Raw genomic sequence first — 19,385 nt, forward strand, 5'->3', positions numbered from 1 at the left:
AACGGAAGAAGAAAAGGACTTTACACCAAGTAGGATCCCCATCGACGCCTCCAAGCTCGACAATGAGGAAATGGCGCTCATCATCAAGAGCTTTCGCCAAATCCTCAAGCAAAGGAGGGGGAAAGATTACAAGCCCCGCTCTAAGAAAGTTTGCTACAAATGTGGTAAGCCCGGTCACTTTATAGCAAAATGCCCTATTTCTAGTGACAGGGGCGATGACAAGAGGGGAAAGAAGAAGGAGAAGAAGAGATACTACAAGAAGAAGGGAGGTGATGCCCATGTTTGCCGCGAGTGGGACTCCGACGAGAGCTCCACCGACTCCTCCTCCGACGAGGACGCCGCAAACATCGCCGTCAACAAGGGTCTTCTCTTCCCCAACGTCGGCCACAAGTGCCTCATGGCAAAGGATGGCAAAAAGAAGAAGGTAAAATCTAGAGCTTCCACTAAATATGCAACATCTAGTGATGAAGCTAGCTCTAGTGATGATGAGGATGATTTGCTCACCCTTTTTGCCAACTTAAACATGCAACAAAAAGAAAAATTGAATGAATTGATTAGTGCTATTCATGAGAAGGATGAACTCTTGGATAGGCAAGAGGATTTCCTCATTAAAGAAAATAAGAAGCATGTTAAAGTTAAAAATGTTTATGCTCAGGAGATAGAAAAATGTGAAAAATTAACTAGTGAGCTAAGCACTTGCCATGATATCATTTCCAACCTTAGAAATGAGAACACTAAACAAATTGCTAAGGTTGAGAAGTTAGATAGTTGTAATGATTCAATTGTTAGTCTTAGAAATGATAATGCCAATTTGATTGCTAAGATTGACAATTTGAATGCATCTCTCCCTGACCTTAAAAGTGAGAATAAAAAAGTAATTGCTAAGGCTAAAGATTTAAATGTTTGCAATGATGTTATTTCCAATCTTAGAGATGAGAATGCTATTTTACATGCTAAGATTGTTGAATTAAATACTTGCAAACCCTCTACATCTACCGTTGAGCATGTTACTATTTGCACTAGATGTAGAGATATTAATGTTGATGCTATTCATGATCACCTAGCCTTAATTAAACAACAAAATGATCACATAGCTTAACTTAGTGCTAAAATTAATGAGCATGACTTAGAAAATGAGAAATTTAAATTCGCTAGAAGCATGCTCTATAGTGGGAGACGCCCAGGCATTAAGGATGGCATTGGCTTCCAACAGGGAGACAATGTCAAGCTTAATGCCCCTAAGAAATTGTCCAACTTTGTTAAGGGCAAGCCTCCCATGGTTCAGGATAATGAGGGTTACATTTTATACCCTGTCGATTATCCCGAATACAAAATTAGGAGAATTCACTCTAGGAAGTCTCACTCTGGCTCTCATCATGCTTTTATGTATAAGAGTGAGGCATCTAGTTCTAGGCAATCAACCCATGCTAAATTGTCTAAAATTAAAACTCCTATTGCATCAAAAGAACATAACATTTCATTTAAGACTTTTGATGCATCATATGTTTTAACCAACAAATCAGGCAAAGTAGTTGCCAAATATGCTGGGGGCAAACACAAGGGGTCAAAGACTTGTGTTTGGGTACCCAAGGTGCTTGTTTCTAATGTGAAAGGACCCAAGACCGTTTGGGTACCTAAGAACAAGGCCTAAATTTGTTTTGTAGGTTTATGCATCCAGGGGCTCAAGTTGGATCATCGATAGCGGGTGCACAAACCACATGACAGGGGAGAAAAGGATGTTCTCCTCCTACGAGAAAAACCATGATCCCCAAAGAGCTATCACATTCGGGGATGGAAATCAAGGTTTGGTCAAAGGACTTGGTAAAATTGCTATATCACCTGACCATTCTATTTCCAATGTTTTTCTTGTAGATTCTTTAGGTTACAACTTGCTTTCTGTTTCTTAATTATGCAAAATGGGTTACAACTGTCTTTTTACGGATATAGGTGTCACTGTCTTTAGAAGAAGTGATGATTCAATAGCATTTAAGGGATTGTTAGAGGGTCAGCTATACTTAGTTGATTTTAATAGAGCTGAACTCGACACTTGCTTAATTTCTAAGACTAACATGGGTTGGCTCTAGCATCGCCGACTAGCCCACGTTGGGATGAAGAATCTTCACAAGCTTCTAAAGGGAGAACACATTTTGGGACTAACAAATGTTCATTTTGAGAAAGACAGGGTTTGTAGCGCATGTCAAGCAGGGAAGCAAGTTGGTGTTCATCATCCACACAAGAACATCATGACTACTGACAGGCCGCTCGAACTACTCCACATGGACCTATTCGGCCCGATCGCTTACATAAGCATCGACGGGAGTAAGTACTGTTATTGTGGATGATTATTCTCGCTTCACTTGGGTGTTCTTTTTGCAGGAAAAATCACAAACCCAAGAGACCTTAAAGGGATTATTGAGACAGGCTCAAATGAGTTCGGCTTAAGGATCAAAATGATTAGAAGCGACAATGGGACGGAGTGCAAGAACTCACAAACAGAAGGCTTCCTTGAGTAGGAGGGCATCAAGCATGAGTTCTCTTCTCCCTACACACCACAACAAAATGGTGTAGTGGAGAGGAAGAATAGAACTCTACTTGACATGGCGAGGACCATGCTTGATGAGTACAAGACTTCGGACCGGTTTTGGGCGGAAGCAATCAACACCGCTTGCTACGCCATCAATCGTCTCTACCTTCACTGAATCCTCAACAAGACATCATATGAACTCCTCACCGGTAAAAAGCCCAATGTTTCATATTTTAGAGTCTTTGGTAGCAAATGCTTTATTCTTGTTAAAAGAGGTAGAAAATCTAAATTTGCTCCTAAGGCTGTAGAAGGCTTTTTACTTGGTTATGATTCAAACACAAGGGCATATAGAGTCTTTAACAAGTCCACTGGACTAGTTGAAGTTTCTTGTGACATTGTGTTTGATGAGACTAACGGCTCTCAAGTAGAGCAAGTTGATCTTGATGAGCTAGATGATGAAGAGGCTCCATGCGTCGCGCTAAGGAACATGTCCATTGGGGATGTGTGTCCTAAGGAATCCGAAGAGCCTCCACAAGCACAAGATCAACCATCATCTTTAAATCAAGCATCTCCACCAACCCAAGATGAGGATCAAGCTCAAGATGATGAAAATGAGGATCAAGAAGATGAGCCACCTCAAGAGGAGGGCAATGATCAAGGGGAAGATGCCCATGATCAAGACAAGGAAGATGATGAGGGTCCAAGACCGCCTCACCCAAGAGTCCACCAAGCAATACAACGAGATCACCCCGTGAACACCATCCTCGGCGATATTCAAAAGGGGGTAACCACTCAATCTCGTGTTGCTCATTTTTGTGAACATTACTCCTTTATGTCTTCTATTGAGCCATACAGGGTAGAAGATGCATTAAGGGATTCAGATTGGGTGTTGGCGATGCAAGAGGAGCTCAACAACTTCACGAGGAATGAGGTATGGCATCTTGTTCCACGTCCTAACCAAAATGTCGTAGGAACCAAGTGGGTTTTCCGCAACAAGCAAGATGAGCATGGTGTGGTGACAAGGAACAAAGCCCGACTTGTGGCCAAGGGATATTCACAAGTCGAAGGTTTGGATTTCGGTGAAACCTATGCACCCGTAGCTAGGCTTGAATCAATTCGCATATTACTTGCCTATGCTACTTACCATGGCTTTAAGATTTACCAAATGGACGTGAAAAATGTCTTCCTCAATGGACCAATCAAGGAGGAGGTCTATTTGGTAAATCTTAAAGCCACGATAAGTAGCATAGGCAAGTAATATGAGAATTGACTCAAGCCTAGCTACGGGTGCATAGGTTTCACCGAAATCCAAACCTTCGACTTGTGAATATCCCTTGGCGACAAGTCGAGCTTTGTTCCTTGTCACCACACCATGCTCATCTTGCTTGTTGCGGAAAACCCACTTGGTTCCTACAACATTTTGGTTAGGACGTGGAACAAGATGCCATACCTCATTCCTCGTGAAGTTGTTGAGCTCCTCTTGCATCTCCAACACCCAATCTGAATCCCTTAATGCATCTTCTACCCTGTATGGCTCAATAGAAGACACAAAGGAGTAATGTTCACAAAAATGAGCAACGCGAGATCGAGTGGTTACCCCCTTTTGAATATCGCCGAGGATGGTGTTCACGGGGTGATCTCGTTGTATTGCTTGGTGGACTCTTGGGTGAGGCGGTCTTGGACCCTCATCATCTTCCTTGTCTTGATCATGGGCATCTTCCCCTTGATCATTGCCCTCCTCTTGAGGTGGCTCATCTTCTTGATCCTCATTTTCATCATCTTGAGCTTGATCCTCATCTTGGGTTGGTGGAGATGCTTGATTTGAAGATGATGGTTGATCTTGTGCTTGTGGAGGCTCTTCGGATTCTTTAGGACACACATCCCCAATGGACATGTTCCTTAGCGCGACGCATGGAGCCTCTTCATCATCTAGCTCATCAAGATCAACTTGCTCTACTTGAGAGCCGTTAGTCTCATCAAACACAATGTCACAAGAAACTTCAACTAGTCCAGTGGACTTGTTAAAGACTCTATATGCCCTTGTGTTTGAATCATAACCAAGTAAAAAGCCTTCTACAGCCTTAGGAGCAAATTTAGATTTTCTACCTCTTTTAACAAGAATAAAGCATTTGCTACCAAAGACTCTAAAATATGAAACATTGGGCTTTTTACCGGTGAGGAGTTCATATGATGTCTTGTTGAGGATTCGGTGAAGGTAGAGACGATTGATGGCGTAGCAAGCGGTGTTGATTGCTTCTGCCCAAAACCGGTCCGAAGTCTTGTACTCATCAAGCATGGTCCTCACCATGTCAAGTAGAGTTCTATTCTTCCTCTCCACTACACCATTTTGTTGTGGTGTGTAGGGAGAAGAGAACTCATGCTTGATGCCCTCCTACTCAAGGAAGCCTTCTGTTTGTGAGTTCTTGAACTCCGTCCCATTGTCGCTTCTAATCATTTTGATCCTTAAGCCGAACTCATTTTGAGTCCGTCTCAATAATCCCTTTAAGGTCTCTTGGGTTTGTGATTTTGAATTCTATGGACCACCTCGTCTTCCTTCACATATAATTCCTGCAATACTCAGATTTTTATCACAATCAGATTATCTCCAGTCAGATTTTTAGAAAAGTTGATCAGAAAAAAAAGCCAAAGCAAACAAGTCAAATCAGTGGCTATGCCCCTATAGAATCATCTTCCACTTCTATACCTCCTCTCCGCACGCTCATGAGTCCACGAAGAATAGTAGTGTAGAACTTGTTGGGCCTATGCTTCGTCGCCGAAGGTCTTACAGGAAGAAGCGGTCTTCGGCTGAAGCTGTTTGTATAAGATGGCCGAAGGTTCCTCTTCGTGAAGCTTCGGTATTACAAACCGACTTAAAGATAGAATGACCTTTTAGTCCATAAAGGTCTGAGTCAATGTTGTAAGCTTTTATAAGGGGCATACTTGTAATTCCTCACAGGCTGCGTCCTGTGCCTATAAATAGTGAACAGTATTCCTTTACTGTTCACGCATTCTGGTAATTGCAATCGCATCTCTCAGAATCCAACCTTTGCCAAGGCATAGGTATTATTGTATTTAATGATTCAATATATTAAGTAGATATAATATAATTCGTCTATGATTTATTCACCCATCTTATACCTTTTATTTTATGTTGTCTTACAATATCTATTGAAATTTTATTACGAAGGTTTAACTTCGTAATTATACTCTCATCAGCCTTCGTCCAAGGCCCATTATCCTCAAGGGAATAATGTTTCATGGACGAAGGACGTTAACATTTAACACTTTATGTTGCCTTGTTCTTAATTCATAGCATTTGAGAACAAGTCCCCAACAGAACTCTACAACAAATACATTATGAACGTGTTTGGTATAACTCTGCTCCATTACAGAGTAGCTCTACTTCAAATTTTAGGTTGTGTAACCAGTGACAATGACAAATAAATAACTCTAAACTCCATGTTTAGATTGCTATATTAGAGACTACGTAGCAGCAACAAATAAATTGTACTGTAGTTCTAAAAACTCTATGGAGTTTACAACTCTGAAGTTACTGTGTTTGGCAGGCTCTAGTTAGCTCTACCTTAGAGTTTTGTACTAGAGTCATGCCAAACACGCTCTATATATCCATTTTGCTATAGATATTGGAGCACAAAACTCAATCCTTGAAATTAGACTATAACTAAAAACTCACTCTCCTACAGAGTGTCACCCCTATGAATTACATGGAATTAGACTTCTAAACTCTAATTCGATAATATTTAAAATAATAAAAAAATAAAAAATATTTTGCTTCAATACGACTGATTTGATATTAAACTTAATTCAATTCTATGTCCTATACGGCCATTCAAACCGATAAATAGGTATCATCTTTTTCCTCCGTCAAAAAGAGAAAATACAACCATTCGTATCACTAGTTCAAATTTAATTAAATTTATAGTAAATAATATATTTTGCACAATAATTTTTAATATAATTTCAAATATTTTCATTTCCTGAAAATAAGAATTGTATATATCTTTGTGGAGGGACGAAGTACCAGGCTACCACGCGTCCACGCCTCACCATCGCAGAAGCGCAGTAGGAAGCCGGACAAAGCTACGCAAGGAGGGAGAAAGCGTGTAAACCATGGCGTCCTCCGCGTTCCTCAACGCTCTCGTCCTCCGATCGCCATCACCGTCGCTCTCGTCCTCGTCTAACCGCCGCAGCACCGGCGCCTTCGCGTTCCCGAACCCACCGCGCTTCCCATGCCTGCGTTCTGCGCGTCGACTCGTCCTTGCGAGGGCGGCGGCAGCGCCGGCGCCGGGCGATGGCCCCGAGGACGAGTGGGGGCCGGAGCCCGAGGGCGGTTCCGCTGTCACGGGGGCCGCGGTGGCGGAGGCGCCGGAGGCGAGAGAGGTCGCGGAGCTCAAGGCGCAGCTAAAGGACGCGCTGTACGGCACGGAGCGGGGCCTGCGGGCGTCCAGCGAGTCACGAGCCAAAGTGCTGGAGCTCATCACGCAGCTCGAGACGCGCAACCCCACGCCGGCTCCTACGGAGGCGCTTACGCTCCTTAACGGGAAGTGGATCCTCGCGTAAGAAACCGCCTTTTGATCCCGGTCTCTTTCTTAGTTTCTTCCCCCTTCGACAGCTGGAGTGGTACTGTTGTCTCTCGTGGTCGGTGAAATTCATATGGTGTGTCCTGAACTTATAGGGCAAGAGGGCACTAATTTTACTGGAAATTTCACCACTTCTGAGTTTGGTACAGTGATTCTTAGAGAAGTTGCACAAATTTAAACTGGTGAGATTGATCTCATGCCTTTAAATGCTTATTACAAGTGGGCACTGAAATCTGCTACTCTGCGGACTGCTCGATGGATGCTGAAAACTGCATAGTTTGGATTTTACCTCTCAGATTGGTATTGGCTGATGAAAAACTGTTAAGAATTTTCTATGAATTGATTTTCCCCTTTTTCCCGAATAATTTCAGCATGACATGGGCTACTGAGAAATTGTTCCAGTATGATAGAACGCTTTAGGTTGAGAAATCGCTTGATCCTACTCTGGTTAAATTGAGAGTGCTGGATTCCTTTCAAGGTTCACAATAGAACCAAAGATGCTACAAAATTGTGAGGCAACCATAAATTTCACTTATGTGGTTAATTAAGCTTACTTACCTGGTCAATATTTTGAGCTTACATAGCACACATCCACACATACTCCTCCGTTCCAAAATATTTGTCATTCTCTACGAGTCAACCATTTTTATCTTTGACCAAATATATACAACAAAATATTAATATTTATAGTACATAATTACTATTATGAGATAGATCTTTGTATCTGTTTTCCTAATAAACTTATTTGGAGATACATATGTTGCTAATAGTTTCTACAAGTCCAGTCAAACTTGAGAAACTTTGATCGACACGAATACCACAGCGACAACTCTGTTGTTGCTATGACACGTTGATGACTTGGTGTCATCCTTGGCGTGTGTTTATTCTATGGTGGTCAAGCGTGTGTTGATCTTGATAAGGTATTCCTTTATCTCAGTGAAGCGCTTGTGAGGTTATTGATGAACGCGAAGCAGCTGCTGCAGCACCATGGTGGTGTTGGTGTTGCCTATGGATCCGATCAGGTCTCCGGATACCAAGTGTCATGGTCCTGCTTGGGGGGGTGGCCGGTTGGGGCTAGAGTGGTTGGTGGTTAGGGCTAGCGGCGGCACACAAGAGAGAAGGGGGCACTTGTATTTATAGTCCATAGAGGACTTGTATTCCAAGCAAACTAAAGGAAGAGTCCTTAGGCTATCCGCAACCGTTACCCCTAAATTTTTCCCCCTATATCACTTCCCCCCTATTTTTCCCCCTATTTTTTCATCCCCGCAGCGGTCCCCCCTAAATACTCCCCTATATCCCACTACAATTATAAAATATCATTTTCTATATCAACTATCAATTTTTTATCTACTAACAATTACTCGTGGACCCACAACACAGTGTTTAGGGTGATGAACAGTGACACGCGAGATCTGGGGGGAGAGAGAAGGGGGCCGGCGTGTAGAGGGCGCTGTAGGGGGCACCGCTGCGGCCGTAGAGTGCCCCCTACAGGCCGCATGCAAGGGGAGGGGGCTGCGTAGGGGCTGCCGTTGCAGTTAGTCTTAGGCTATCCGCAACCGTTACCCCTAAATTTTTTCCCCTATATCACTTTTTCCCCCTATTTTCCCCCCTATTTTTTCATCGCCCGCAGCGGTTCCCCCTAAATACTCCCCTATACCCCACTACAACTATAAAATATCATTTCTATATCAACTATCAATTTTTTATCTACTAATAATTACTCGTGGACCCACAGCACAGTGTTTAGGGTGATGAACAGTGATACGCTAGATCTAGAGGGAGAGAGAAGGGTACCGACACGTAGGGGGTGCTGTAGGGGGCACCGCTGCGGCCGTAGGGTGCCCCCTACAGCCGGCATGCAAGGGGAGGGGGATTGCCAGGGGGCAGCGTTGCGCACAGCCTTAGGCTATCCGCAGCGGTTCCCTCTAAATTTTTCCCCCTATATCACTTTTCTGGGTCACATCATCAATAGTGTATCCCCTACTTTTTCATCTCCCGCAGTGGTTTCCCCTAAATACTCCCCCTATATCCCACTACAATATAAAATATCATTTTCTATACCTACTTTTCATCTACTATCAATTTTTCTTCTACTATTAATTGAAGGCGGGCCCACAGGAACAGTTGTAGGGGGAGAGCGCGCGCGCGCTGCAGCTGAGGGGAGAGAGAAGAGTCCCGCGCGGTGGAGTGCGCGGTAGTGTGCTGCGCTGCGGGCGATAGCGCGTGCGCTGTAGCCGGCATGCAAGCGAGCGCGCGCCATAGCGTGCGGCGCTGCGGCCAGTCTTATAGTTTTGGACGTCTCTTTTCTTATCAAACCGATCTTATTTCCTAAACAAATTATATTTCTATTTTCCCTATATTTTTACCCTAATTTTGCCAAACCTCCTCCTGGTCTCCTATTTTGGTCTCTGTCGGGGAAAGGGGGTCAGAGGAGCGGTGGGAGCCGCCACAGTGCCCCACCCTGGGTGCCCCCTTGGCTATGCAGATGACCACCTCCTGGGGTCTGTTTGTCCAGACTTGGCGGGGCCACATTTAGGCCTATGAGATATGATTTTTGGACTGGTATAAAAATAAAATAAAAGGAATTCTATCAATTTTTGTTTTCCACTTCACTGCTCTGATCACTGCACATGCAGTCAACATCGTGACTAACAGAATTCTGGCTTCTGAAACTGACCAACTAGAATATGACACAAGTTCATTGAAGCTAAACTCTTCTTAACTTACACTGCTGCTCTGCTGCAGCCTTAAGGAGTCTGATTGATTATGTGATTTCAGGTACACATCATTTTCCCAACTATTCCCACTATTGGGGTTTGGTAATCTGCCTCAGCTGGTGAAGGTGGAGGAAATATCACAAACCATTGATTCTGAGAACTTCACAGTGCAAAACTGTATCAAGTTTTCAGGACCTTTGGCTACAACCTCAGTTGCCACTAATGCAAAATTTGAAATTAGAAGCCCCAAGCGTGTGCAGGTGAGATCCTGTAATCTAAATATCCATTTTTCATCTATGACTGAAAGCAGTTTACTTCAGACACTCACATGCATCGTTCTTAAATCTTAATTCCAGGATGATTCACAAACTGCTCCGTCTGTTTAATAATGTTTGTCCTGTTGGCATACCTAGACGGCATAATACATAAATATTTAATGAATTTGAATTGGATTTCGTGCTTTTTGGATATACAACAAATATTCACCCAATTTTGTAAAGAGTTACTTCTTGTGATCACAAATATAAGTCTCTTTAGGCTTCTCCTGAATTAAGTATCTTTTGCCTTTGACTATCAATATCAAAGATTCTATATAAACTATCGTCGTAAGATCAGCCTTACTAGTTCATTATGAACTGTATTTTCATATGTATAATCCTTTCCATCAAAGACTATTTATTATTTATAAAGATGTTGCTAGTCAAAGTGTCATATTAAAGATTGTGCTGATGTCCAAATGGACATTGTTTTTGGTCGGAGTATGACATAGGTAGTGGCGTGGCCAAAATGTTCATCGAAGTCAAGAAAGCAGATAAATTGAATACTTGAATCTCAGAGTTAAATTGAATACTTGAATCTCATAGTGTTAGGCTTTTTCGTGCAAGATTGAATACTTGATTCCCATAGAGTTAAATGTTTCCTTGCTATAGTGTAGCTATATTGCATGAAGGAACCAGAGCCAGAGCTGGCTAGACCTCCACTAAAAGGGGCCTCAGTTGATCTTGTGGTTGGGCGGGGTTGTTGATTTCAGCCCTACCAGGCAGGTGTTTAAGATCCAATGCCTGGGAGTGCTCACAACACCGAACAACTCTGCCTTGGAAACAAACAAATAGGGCAATGCATGCCTTCATACACCCACTTGCCATACTTGATCACAGAGCTTCTGAGTGAACTCTGCTATAAATGGTTCTGACTGAGCACATGATTCTGAATCCTTGCAGATCAAATTTGATGAAGGGATTGTTGGTACACCACAGTTGACCGACTCCATTGTGCTACCAGAGAAGTTTGAGTTATTTGGACAGAACATCGACCTGAGTCCACTGAAAGGCATATTTTCTTCCATCGAAAATGCAGCATCCTCGGTTGCAAAGACCATATCTGAGCAGCCTCCGCTCAAAATACCGATCAGGACAAACAATGCTGAATCGTGGTTGCTTACGACATACCTTGACGAAGAGCTCAGGATCTCCAGAGGCGATGGCAGCAGCATCTTTGTGCTGTTCAAGGAGGGAAGTACTCTTCTATACTGAGATCCAAATCCCGAGTCCATGATCGTTGAAGCTGAACCGTGAAGTAGTTATACTGCTTATGCTTTTCTTTCTTATAGTAATATGCTCCGTCTCAAAATAAGTCAATTTCTAGAATCACTTAAAGTCAAATTATCTTAAGTTTGACCAATTTTATAGGAAAGGCACCATCGTCTATGTCTCTATGACACCAAATGAGTACATTATGAAAAATATTTTATGGTGCATTAGTGACACTAATTCAGTGCCATGCTCTTTTTATGAATTTGGTCAAACTTAAAAATAGTTTGATTTAAGATAACTCTGAGAAATTGATTTATTTTGGGACAGAGAGAATGTTTCTGGGTTGTCTTGTAAATACAGTTCTTGTCATTAGAGTATATGATGACTAGGACCGGTTTAATCCGAATTATATAAACTCTCTATATATCAGCGAACCCCTTTTTTATAGTTAACTGATCGCTCGTACTTTTAACTTTTTTAGCTAGCGGGTGATACTATATATATGAGCGTTTCTATCGTGTTAGGTTTGAATATATAACGGTCCTCTAATATAGTCTTGGGTTGTTTTTACAGTCTATGTATGTGATAACGGTCTACTGGCGAAAGAAGAGAAATAGGCGGCACACGAGGGTCCGATAAACTAAATAAACTAGTGTGGTAGACCCTTAAAGTGAACATTTGATCATATTAAAATCAGAAAGACATGAGTTGAAAAAAACTCGATCTTTTTTTTTTAAAAAAAGCTCCTTAGATCGTTTGTCCTTTTCCGGTGAGTAGAGTGGTACTACGTGAGAGTGTTGTATTACACGTGGTTTGTCATGTTGGGTTTGGGTGGCTCAGGATAGATGACGATCCATCTATGATTTTATTTGGATACTCTAGTATTTATCTTAATCCACGTGTATTGCGGTGAATACTAGATTATACAAATAAAGTCTATAGGATAACAATCCACTGGTGTCTGCGGTGAGAAGCGGAGGAGAGAAACAAACCTTCGCTCTTTACATATGATGCACGAAACTCGTGCTTTGCACAATTAGTTCAAATTCTGTCAGAAGCGAATGCTTTGGAATATTCCATGCTTATAGCAGCCACCGCTTCGGATCCAGCTCCTCTGCAATTTCTGGCCCCATGTTCTGGGTGTGCCATGGGGGAATGCACGAAACTCGTGCTTTAAAAGAGTACATAGTAAATATTAGAAAAAGAGTGCTTTCAATAACCACAAATTCACAAATTTCAACGACGAGTATATAAATACACGTTGGCATGCCAGTCACAAAAATCTTACAGGTCCACATTTCCCACCGGTTCGTCCTTAGGTCAGTGCCACGTTGCTCTGCTTTCCGTCGTGGACGAACCTCTTCCAATACCAGTGTTTCACCCAGATGGTGCCCATGGACTCGAGCGGGATGCCCTTGGTCTCCGGCAGGAAGAGGGCGATGAAGACGGTCATGACGGCGACCCAGGCGGCGTAGTAGGCGAAGGTGGCGTACTTGAAGCGGCAGAGCATGGCGAGGAACGACTGCGTCTGCACGAAGGTGAGGCAGAGGCCGATGGAGACGTTCATGGCCTGCCCTGCCGACCGGATGTCCACCGGGAATATCTCGCTCGGGATCACCCACCCCAGCGGGCCCCACGACCACCCGAACCCGGCAGTGTGCAGGCAGGTGAACACCAGCACCGCCACGGCGTACGGGTGCGCCATTGCCGCCTCGCCGCCCTTGCCGATCTTCGCCCCCATGATCCAAGCAATCGCGACCTTCGTCGTCCGAGAACCAAGAGTCAGTTAGGGATGAGGAGAACACAAGAAATAGCTAGCACACACACTGATCCAACCATCCATCCATCCACGTAACGTAAAAGCATCCGCGTACCTGGCAGACGACCATCTGTACGCCGCCGGCCATGAAGAGCACCTTCCGTCCGTACCGGTCGATGACGAAGGTGGAGAGCACGAGCGAGCCCAGGTTGACGGCGCCGAGTACGACGGCGCCCATGAGGGCGGCTCTGCTCCCGAAGCCGACGGTCCGGAACACGAGCGGCGCGAAGAAGGCGAGCACGATGACGCCCGTGAGCTGGAAGAACATGGGCACGGCCACGGCGAGCACCAGGTGCGGGCGGTACTCGCGCCGCGTGGCCATCCGGCGGAACGCGCCGTCCTCGCCGCGGCGCGCGGCCTCCACGGCCTTGGCGATGTCCCTGAGCTCGGCCTCCACGTCGGCGTCGGGCCCGCGCACCCGGAGCAGCGCCGCCCGGGCCCCGTCGGCGCGCCCCCGCATCACGAGGCTGCTGGGGGTGTCGGTGAGGAAGAGCGCGCCCACGAAGATGGCGACGGCCGACGCGCCCGCCAGGCCCAGCGAGACGCGCCACCCCCAGGAGGCGTGTGCCGTCGCGTAGTTCACGAGGTTGGCGATCAGCACCCCGAGCGCGAGGAAGAACTGGTAGCCCGCGGTCAGGGAGCCGCGCCACCGCGGCGGAGCCATCTCGGCGAGGAACAGAGGGGCGGCCTGGTGTGTGGTTTCCACTTGACCGATTTAAACTTTGAGCAGCGTATGGTAGTAAGGGGTGTTTGGTTTGCCCCTGCTAAAATTTAGCTCCTATCACATCGAATGTTTGAACCTCCGTTCGGGGTATTAAATGTAGTCGGATTATAAAACTAATTTCTCAACCGAAGATTAAAAAGTGAGACGAATCTAGTACAGTTGATTGGGTCTATATTTCATACTCTTATTTGAAAGTCAAACGCTTGATGTGACCCGGGCTAAACTTTAGTCCACAGAACCAAACACCCGGTAAGTAGTCTAAACTTTGGGTTCGAGACAATGTCAGCTTTTGAACCGCAACATCCCATCGTTTGCCGTTGGCAGCCCGCCATTGGCCCCGTTTGTTTCGGCTTCTGGCAGCTTCTGACCACCAAAAGCTGCTGCGAACTGCTAAACGCTCAGCTTTTCAGTCAGCTTATATAAAATTCGTTGGGGGGCAAAAACTATCCAAAATCAACATAAACATATAATCGGCTGAGTCGTTGTAATAGTAGGAATCCGTCACTTTCTAGATCCTGAGCCCTATGAACAATTTTATCTCGCTCCACACGTAATCGTAATGATACTCAGATTCTTCCCACAGCCAGATTCTTTCTACAGCCAGATTTTTAGAAAAGCTGGTCAGAAAAAAGCTGGCGGCTGAGCACGAAGGCGTGGCACGGTGGGGATGGGGATTGGGAACGTACGGAGCTAAGACCAAGCTAGATTGCCTACATAATCAAGGGGAAGAAAAAGTAAAAGCCATTTTAAGCCAGTTGTTAAGCCGTCTTAGAATAAACAGCAGCCAAAAGGTCGAAAAAGCTTTTCAACGAACTGTCGTCGTTCATCTCCCAAATCCCAAGTACGATCAGAAAGAATTTCGATTCTCACAGCTGTCACTTCCATGGCACCAACCGTCTCTATCCGATCCGAAGCCATATATAGTTATGCAGTCAGCTTGTGCCTATATATTATATTATCTTCATGCTAATATTTATAGTCAGCTAATTTATTTTTAACTAAACAGTGACAAATAAAAAAATAATGGAGAGTATATATATTCCGTGTGGATCATTGTTGTCATCCACTCTACTGCATTTTTCTCTTAAAAAAGAAAATTTAATCCACTCCACTCGAGTACCGACGTACCGGATAGGACAGCTCCAGCTTGCATTGGAGTAGCGAAGTCAACAACGATCGTAGATCAGGGAAGACAGAAACGGCTCTCTTTTGTTTGTTCCTGCGGATCTCACGTGCTCGCGTCACCAATTTTTTAAAATATATAGGCACACGCGTCGCGACTCTCCAATTGGCCCGGCGCACTAGTACAAAAAGGCTCAAAGCCTGCGGGGACGATATATTTTTACAGGCGGTTTCGCTTCACCACCGACTGTGCTATTTCTAGTGGCGGTTCCTTAAGAAAACCGCCACTAGAAATCGTATTTCTACTGGCGGTTCCTTAAGAAAACCGCCAGTAGAAATCCATGATTTGTAGTGGCGGTTTTCTTAAGGAACCGCCACTAGAAATACGATTTCTAGTGGCGGTTTTCTTAAGGAACCGCCACTAGAAATCATTTTTATCCTTAATTTTTCGAGTTTTTCAAACGGCCTCGTATGACAAAACCACCAAAATAAAAGTTGTAGATCTCTAAAAGTTATGAAACTTTGTAGTTGACAACTTTTTTATTTGAACTCATTTCGGTTCTCAAAAATTGAATCTAAGTATGTCAAATTTAAAATTCAAATTTTGCAAACTACCTCGGATGAAAAAAGTGTCAAAATAAAAGTTGTAGAACTTCAAAAGTTATTTATCTTTGTAGTTGACAACTTGTTTTTTTGAATTCGTTTAGGGTCTCAAATAAGCAATTTACACTCAAATGGTTGTAATATGTGGAGAAAACAACTACAAACTAGACACAAGACATGTCATAGACGGAGTGGTAGGGGAGGGTACGCGCGAGGGTGAGGTCGCCGGTTCGAATACTAGCAACCGCGTAGCGCGCGAATTTTGCGCGAAAAATGCCGCGACGGGCGGGTGGGGTGGGCCTAATAAAAATAAATTTTTTAACTATTTTTAAAATATGTTTTATGTTTCCTGGAAACGATTTGTACTGGCGGTTTTATTACGTCGACCGCCAGTGAAAATCGATTTTCACTGGCGGTTTTATTACGCCGACCGCCAGTGAAAATCGATTTTCACTGGCGGTCCTCAGTTACCCGCCTGTACAAATGATGATTTCTACTGGCCCCTAGCACTGGCGGTTACGAAAAACGCCACTATAAATAGGTTTACAACCGCCACTATAGAACTTCTCTGTACTAGTGGCGGCACTCTATCGTGGACTCGCTGTAAGGGAAGATGTCTACCGCAAGGTCCAATGACTCCAGTGAACACATGCCATGCGCGTGACGCGTCGCAGAGAAGAAGAAGAAGAACGCACAGCTGGCGGCTGGCGCCGAGCTCCGGATGGTGCGGGACAGCGGACTGAGACTGACTTGGTTGGTGAACCCGACGCCGAAGCCGAGCAGCATGCGGCCGACGACGAGCATGGCGATGTTGACGGCGGCGCCGGTCACGGCTCCCCCGGCGAAGAACAGGGCGCCGCCCATGAGCATGACGGCCTGCCGGCCCATGGCCCTGGTCACGCGGCTGGCCACGAGCGACGCCAGCAGCCCGGCCACGTACAGCGACGACGTGAAGGCCGTCAGCGTCTGGCTGTCGTAGAGGCAGTACTCGTTCCCCCTGGCCGACGCCATCCGCTCCAGGACGCGCGGGAAGAAGCGCCGCAGGAACGGCTCCATCTCGGAGACGCCGCCTTGATGGTCCATCGATCGAATCAACAAGGGGTCAGCAGTCAGCTATAGTCGCCATCACCGTGTGAAATTGTGAATCAGTTCGTCAAGCTAGTACTCGTTCTGTTCCAGTTTTCAGCGACCTCAGGGCAGGCACAGCCGAACAGGGTAGCAACAAGCTAGGCGTCATGAGATGAGACGCGTGGAGTGGAGTGGTTCGTTCAGAGTTTCAGAGGAAGCTAGGAACAACAGAGCTGTGTGTCTTGTTTTGAGCACAGGATTGTTTCTGCTGAGTCGTACGAGAGGAACTCAGCAGCAGCTGTTCCATGAGGCTATATACAACGTACGTGCAGGCAAGCGAAGTCGGAGCATGCATCGTCCATGAGACGAGATGAGAGATGGACCTAAAGCGCAAGGAGTGGCAGACCTGAGATGCCGATGTCGTAGCCGAAGATGAGGCCGCCCGAGGCAGCCACAAGGCAGGTCATGAACACCGACAGCGTCAGGCTCCCGCCGTGGTCGGCGGCAGGACCATCGCTCGGAACTATGACGCCTCCGGCCATCCTATTCGTCCCCCTCCTGCAGCGAGAGAGCCCTTTCCAGTTCGACAATTCCTCTTCAGAGGCCGGCATATAGGGCTTTAGACTACAGTATATATGTAGAGCACAAACTAAGGAGTCCCACACTCCCACTAGTAGTATCAAAATGGCGAGATGACGCTTCTTGGTGCGAGCTGTATGTTGACACCGACTGGCGTGCAAGTCAGACAGTCAGCACTACTTAAGATATTATCTCCCTAAGGCCTTGTTCGTTTGCGCAAGTTTACACCCGAATCATTCTAGTTAATTAAAGTTTATATAAATTAGAGAAGCAATCCGGTTATGAATCGTTCCGACCCATCAATCCGTAACAACCGAACGGCACCGTAAGAGCGTGTTTGGTTGAGAAGCGGATGAGAAGGGTGTGTTACGACCGAGGCACCTAGTTTTTTTAAAAAAACTGGTTTATAAAAATTAAGGTGGTTCCAAACATACCCATTTATGACTCAATTTATAGAAATTAGATTCTCGATTTCTTTATAAACAAGAAATTGGTCTCTCCTAGCTAAAAGATAGAGCAATGTTATTTTCCAAATATGGCCTTAGATAGGGTGTGCTTGATTGGGGAGTCAATTGAAATAGAGCGACTCCATTCCAGTTTCTGACAATGGAGCCGTTCTATTTCGTGTTTGGCAAACAGAATAGAGTCACTCTATTTTCTGTTTGGTTAAAAAGTAGAATAAAATGGAGTCGCTCAATTCTTTGTTTGGTTGGAAAGTCATATAAGTATGGAAGGGAGGAGAGCGCTCGCGTTCGGGCGTTTTGATGGAGCGTGGGTTTCCAATTTTTTATATTATATTTCTATGTGGAGACTCTAGGAGTTGTCCTACTACTTTCGTTAAAACCAAACTTCTAAAATATAAGAGTGAAGTTCGTTTCATTCTCGTCCACTATTTAAGGGTGTGTTTGGTTGGAGAGCCAACTGGGATGGAGCGGCTCCATTCCAGTTTCTAAGAATTGAGCCATTTCATTTTTGTTTGGCAAGCGGAACGGAATCGTTCCATTTTTTGTTTATTTGAAGAGTAGAATAGAGTGGAGCCGCACCATTTATTATTTGGTTGGAGAGCCATATGACTCTTGAGTGGAGGAGACAGATGAGAGCGGTCGCGTCCGCGAGAGCGCTTGCATCCGGTCGTTTTGGTGAAGCGAGAGCATCTCAAATATTTGCTATTTATAGACTCTAGAAGCTGCTCCACTCTCCTCTATGGTAACTAAAAATAAAAAAATAAAATAAAAATGGAACCGTTTTATTCCTTTCCGCTACTCAACCAAATACACCTTAACTAAATACATCCACAGTTGCAGTCCGAAGGTCACGGAACAGAACGACGAATTGGAAGAGCACAACAAGGCTCTCAGATCTACCATCTGCGGTACAAAGAGAGTAATGGAATATTCCCTCCATTCTAAATATTTAGAATAGTTGATACCTTCACCGGTCAAACTTTCTCGAATTTAACTAAAATCATAAAAACATTATCGGCGTTTCGACCCCGGGGGGTCCCTGGACCGACGAGTAAATTGTCGCTGCGTGCCCCAGCCCAGATGGGTCGGCGCGAGACGGGACACAAAGAGGGGGAAACCGCGGCTTCATGTTGTCCTGCGCCCAGGGTGGATGCGCTTGCAGTAGGGGGTTACAAGCGTCCGCGAGAGAGAGAGTCTGTCCGTCAGCCCGTCCTCCCGCGCGGCCACCCTTTTTGTACGAGGGCCCTGGACCTTCCTTTTATAGATGTAAGGAGAGGGTGCAGGTGTACAATGGGGGTGTAGCAATATGCTAACGTGTCCAACAGAGAGGAGCCAGAGCCCTATGTACATGTCGACGTGGCTGTCGGAGAGGTGCTAGTGCCCTGTACATGTGATGTCGTGGCCGTCAGAGGAGCGCTTGAGCCCTGTAGAAGCACAGCTGTCGGGTCCTTGCTGACGTCTCCTTGCTTCCGTAAGGGGCTGAGAAACGCCATCGTCACAGGAGCACGCGGGGTGTCATCATTACTCGTTTTACCGGGGCGAGCCAGATGGGACGCCGGTCTTGTTCCCCGTAGCCTGAGCTAGCTAGGGGTAGGGTAATGATGTACCCCCCTGTGGCGTGGTCAGCCCGAG

General features: G+C 45.3%; 2 protein-coding genes across 3 annotated transcripts; one reads left to right on the forward strand and one right to left on the reverse strand.

Moving 5' to 3' along the window:
* The first annotated feature begins 6,595 nt into the window (after positions 1–6,595).
* On the forward strand, positions 6,596–11,820 carry LOC100284078 (uncharacterized). Its single transcript, NM_001156976.2, has 3 exons — positions 6,596–7,101; positions 9,904–10,102; positions 11,063–11,820. The coding sequence occupies exons 1-3, from the start codon at positions 6,656–6,658 to the stop codon at positions 11,372–11,374; spliced, it is 957 nt and encodes a 318-aa protein (NP_001150448.1). The 5' UTR covers positions 6,596–6,655; the 3' UTR covers positions 11,375–11,820.
* Positions 11,821–12,336: 516 nt separating this feature from the next.
* LOC100193044 (uncharacterized) lies at positions 12,337–17,354 on the reverse strand. Of its 2 annotated transcripts, XM_023301429.1 has the most exons (5): positions 17,117–17,354; positions 16,393–16,712; positions 13,249–13,881; positions 12,663–13,133; positions 12,337–12,545 (listed from the first exon to the last, which is right to left on the reverse strand). In XM_023301429.1, exons 1-4 carry the CDS (start codon positions 17,319–17,321, stop codon positions 12,690–12,692), a joined length of 1,602 nt encoding a protein of 533 aa, XP_023157197.1. In that variant the 5' UTR covers positions 17,322–17,354; the 3' UTR covers positions 12,337–12,545; positions 12,663–12,689. The 2 variants fall into 2 exon arrangements, with proteins under 2 accessions (XP_023157197.1, NP_001345532.1); NM_001358603.1 differs by having other exon boundaries at positions 12,498–13,133; positions 17,117–17,336.
* Positions 17,355–19,385: the final 2,031 nt, after the last annotated feature.

The sequence above is a fragment of the Zea mays genome, chromosome 2, assembly GCF_902167145.1.
Source record: "Zea mays cultivar B73 chromosome 2, Zm-B73-REFERENCE-NAM-5.0, whole genome shotgun sequence".
NCBI classification, from domain to species: domain Eukaryota; kingdom Viridiplantae; phylum Streptophyta; class Magnoliopsida; order Poales; family Poaceae; genus Zea; species Zea mays.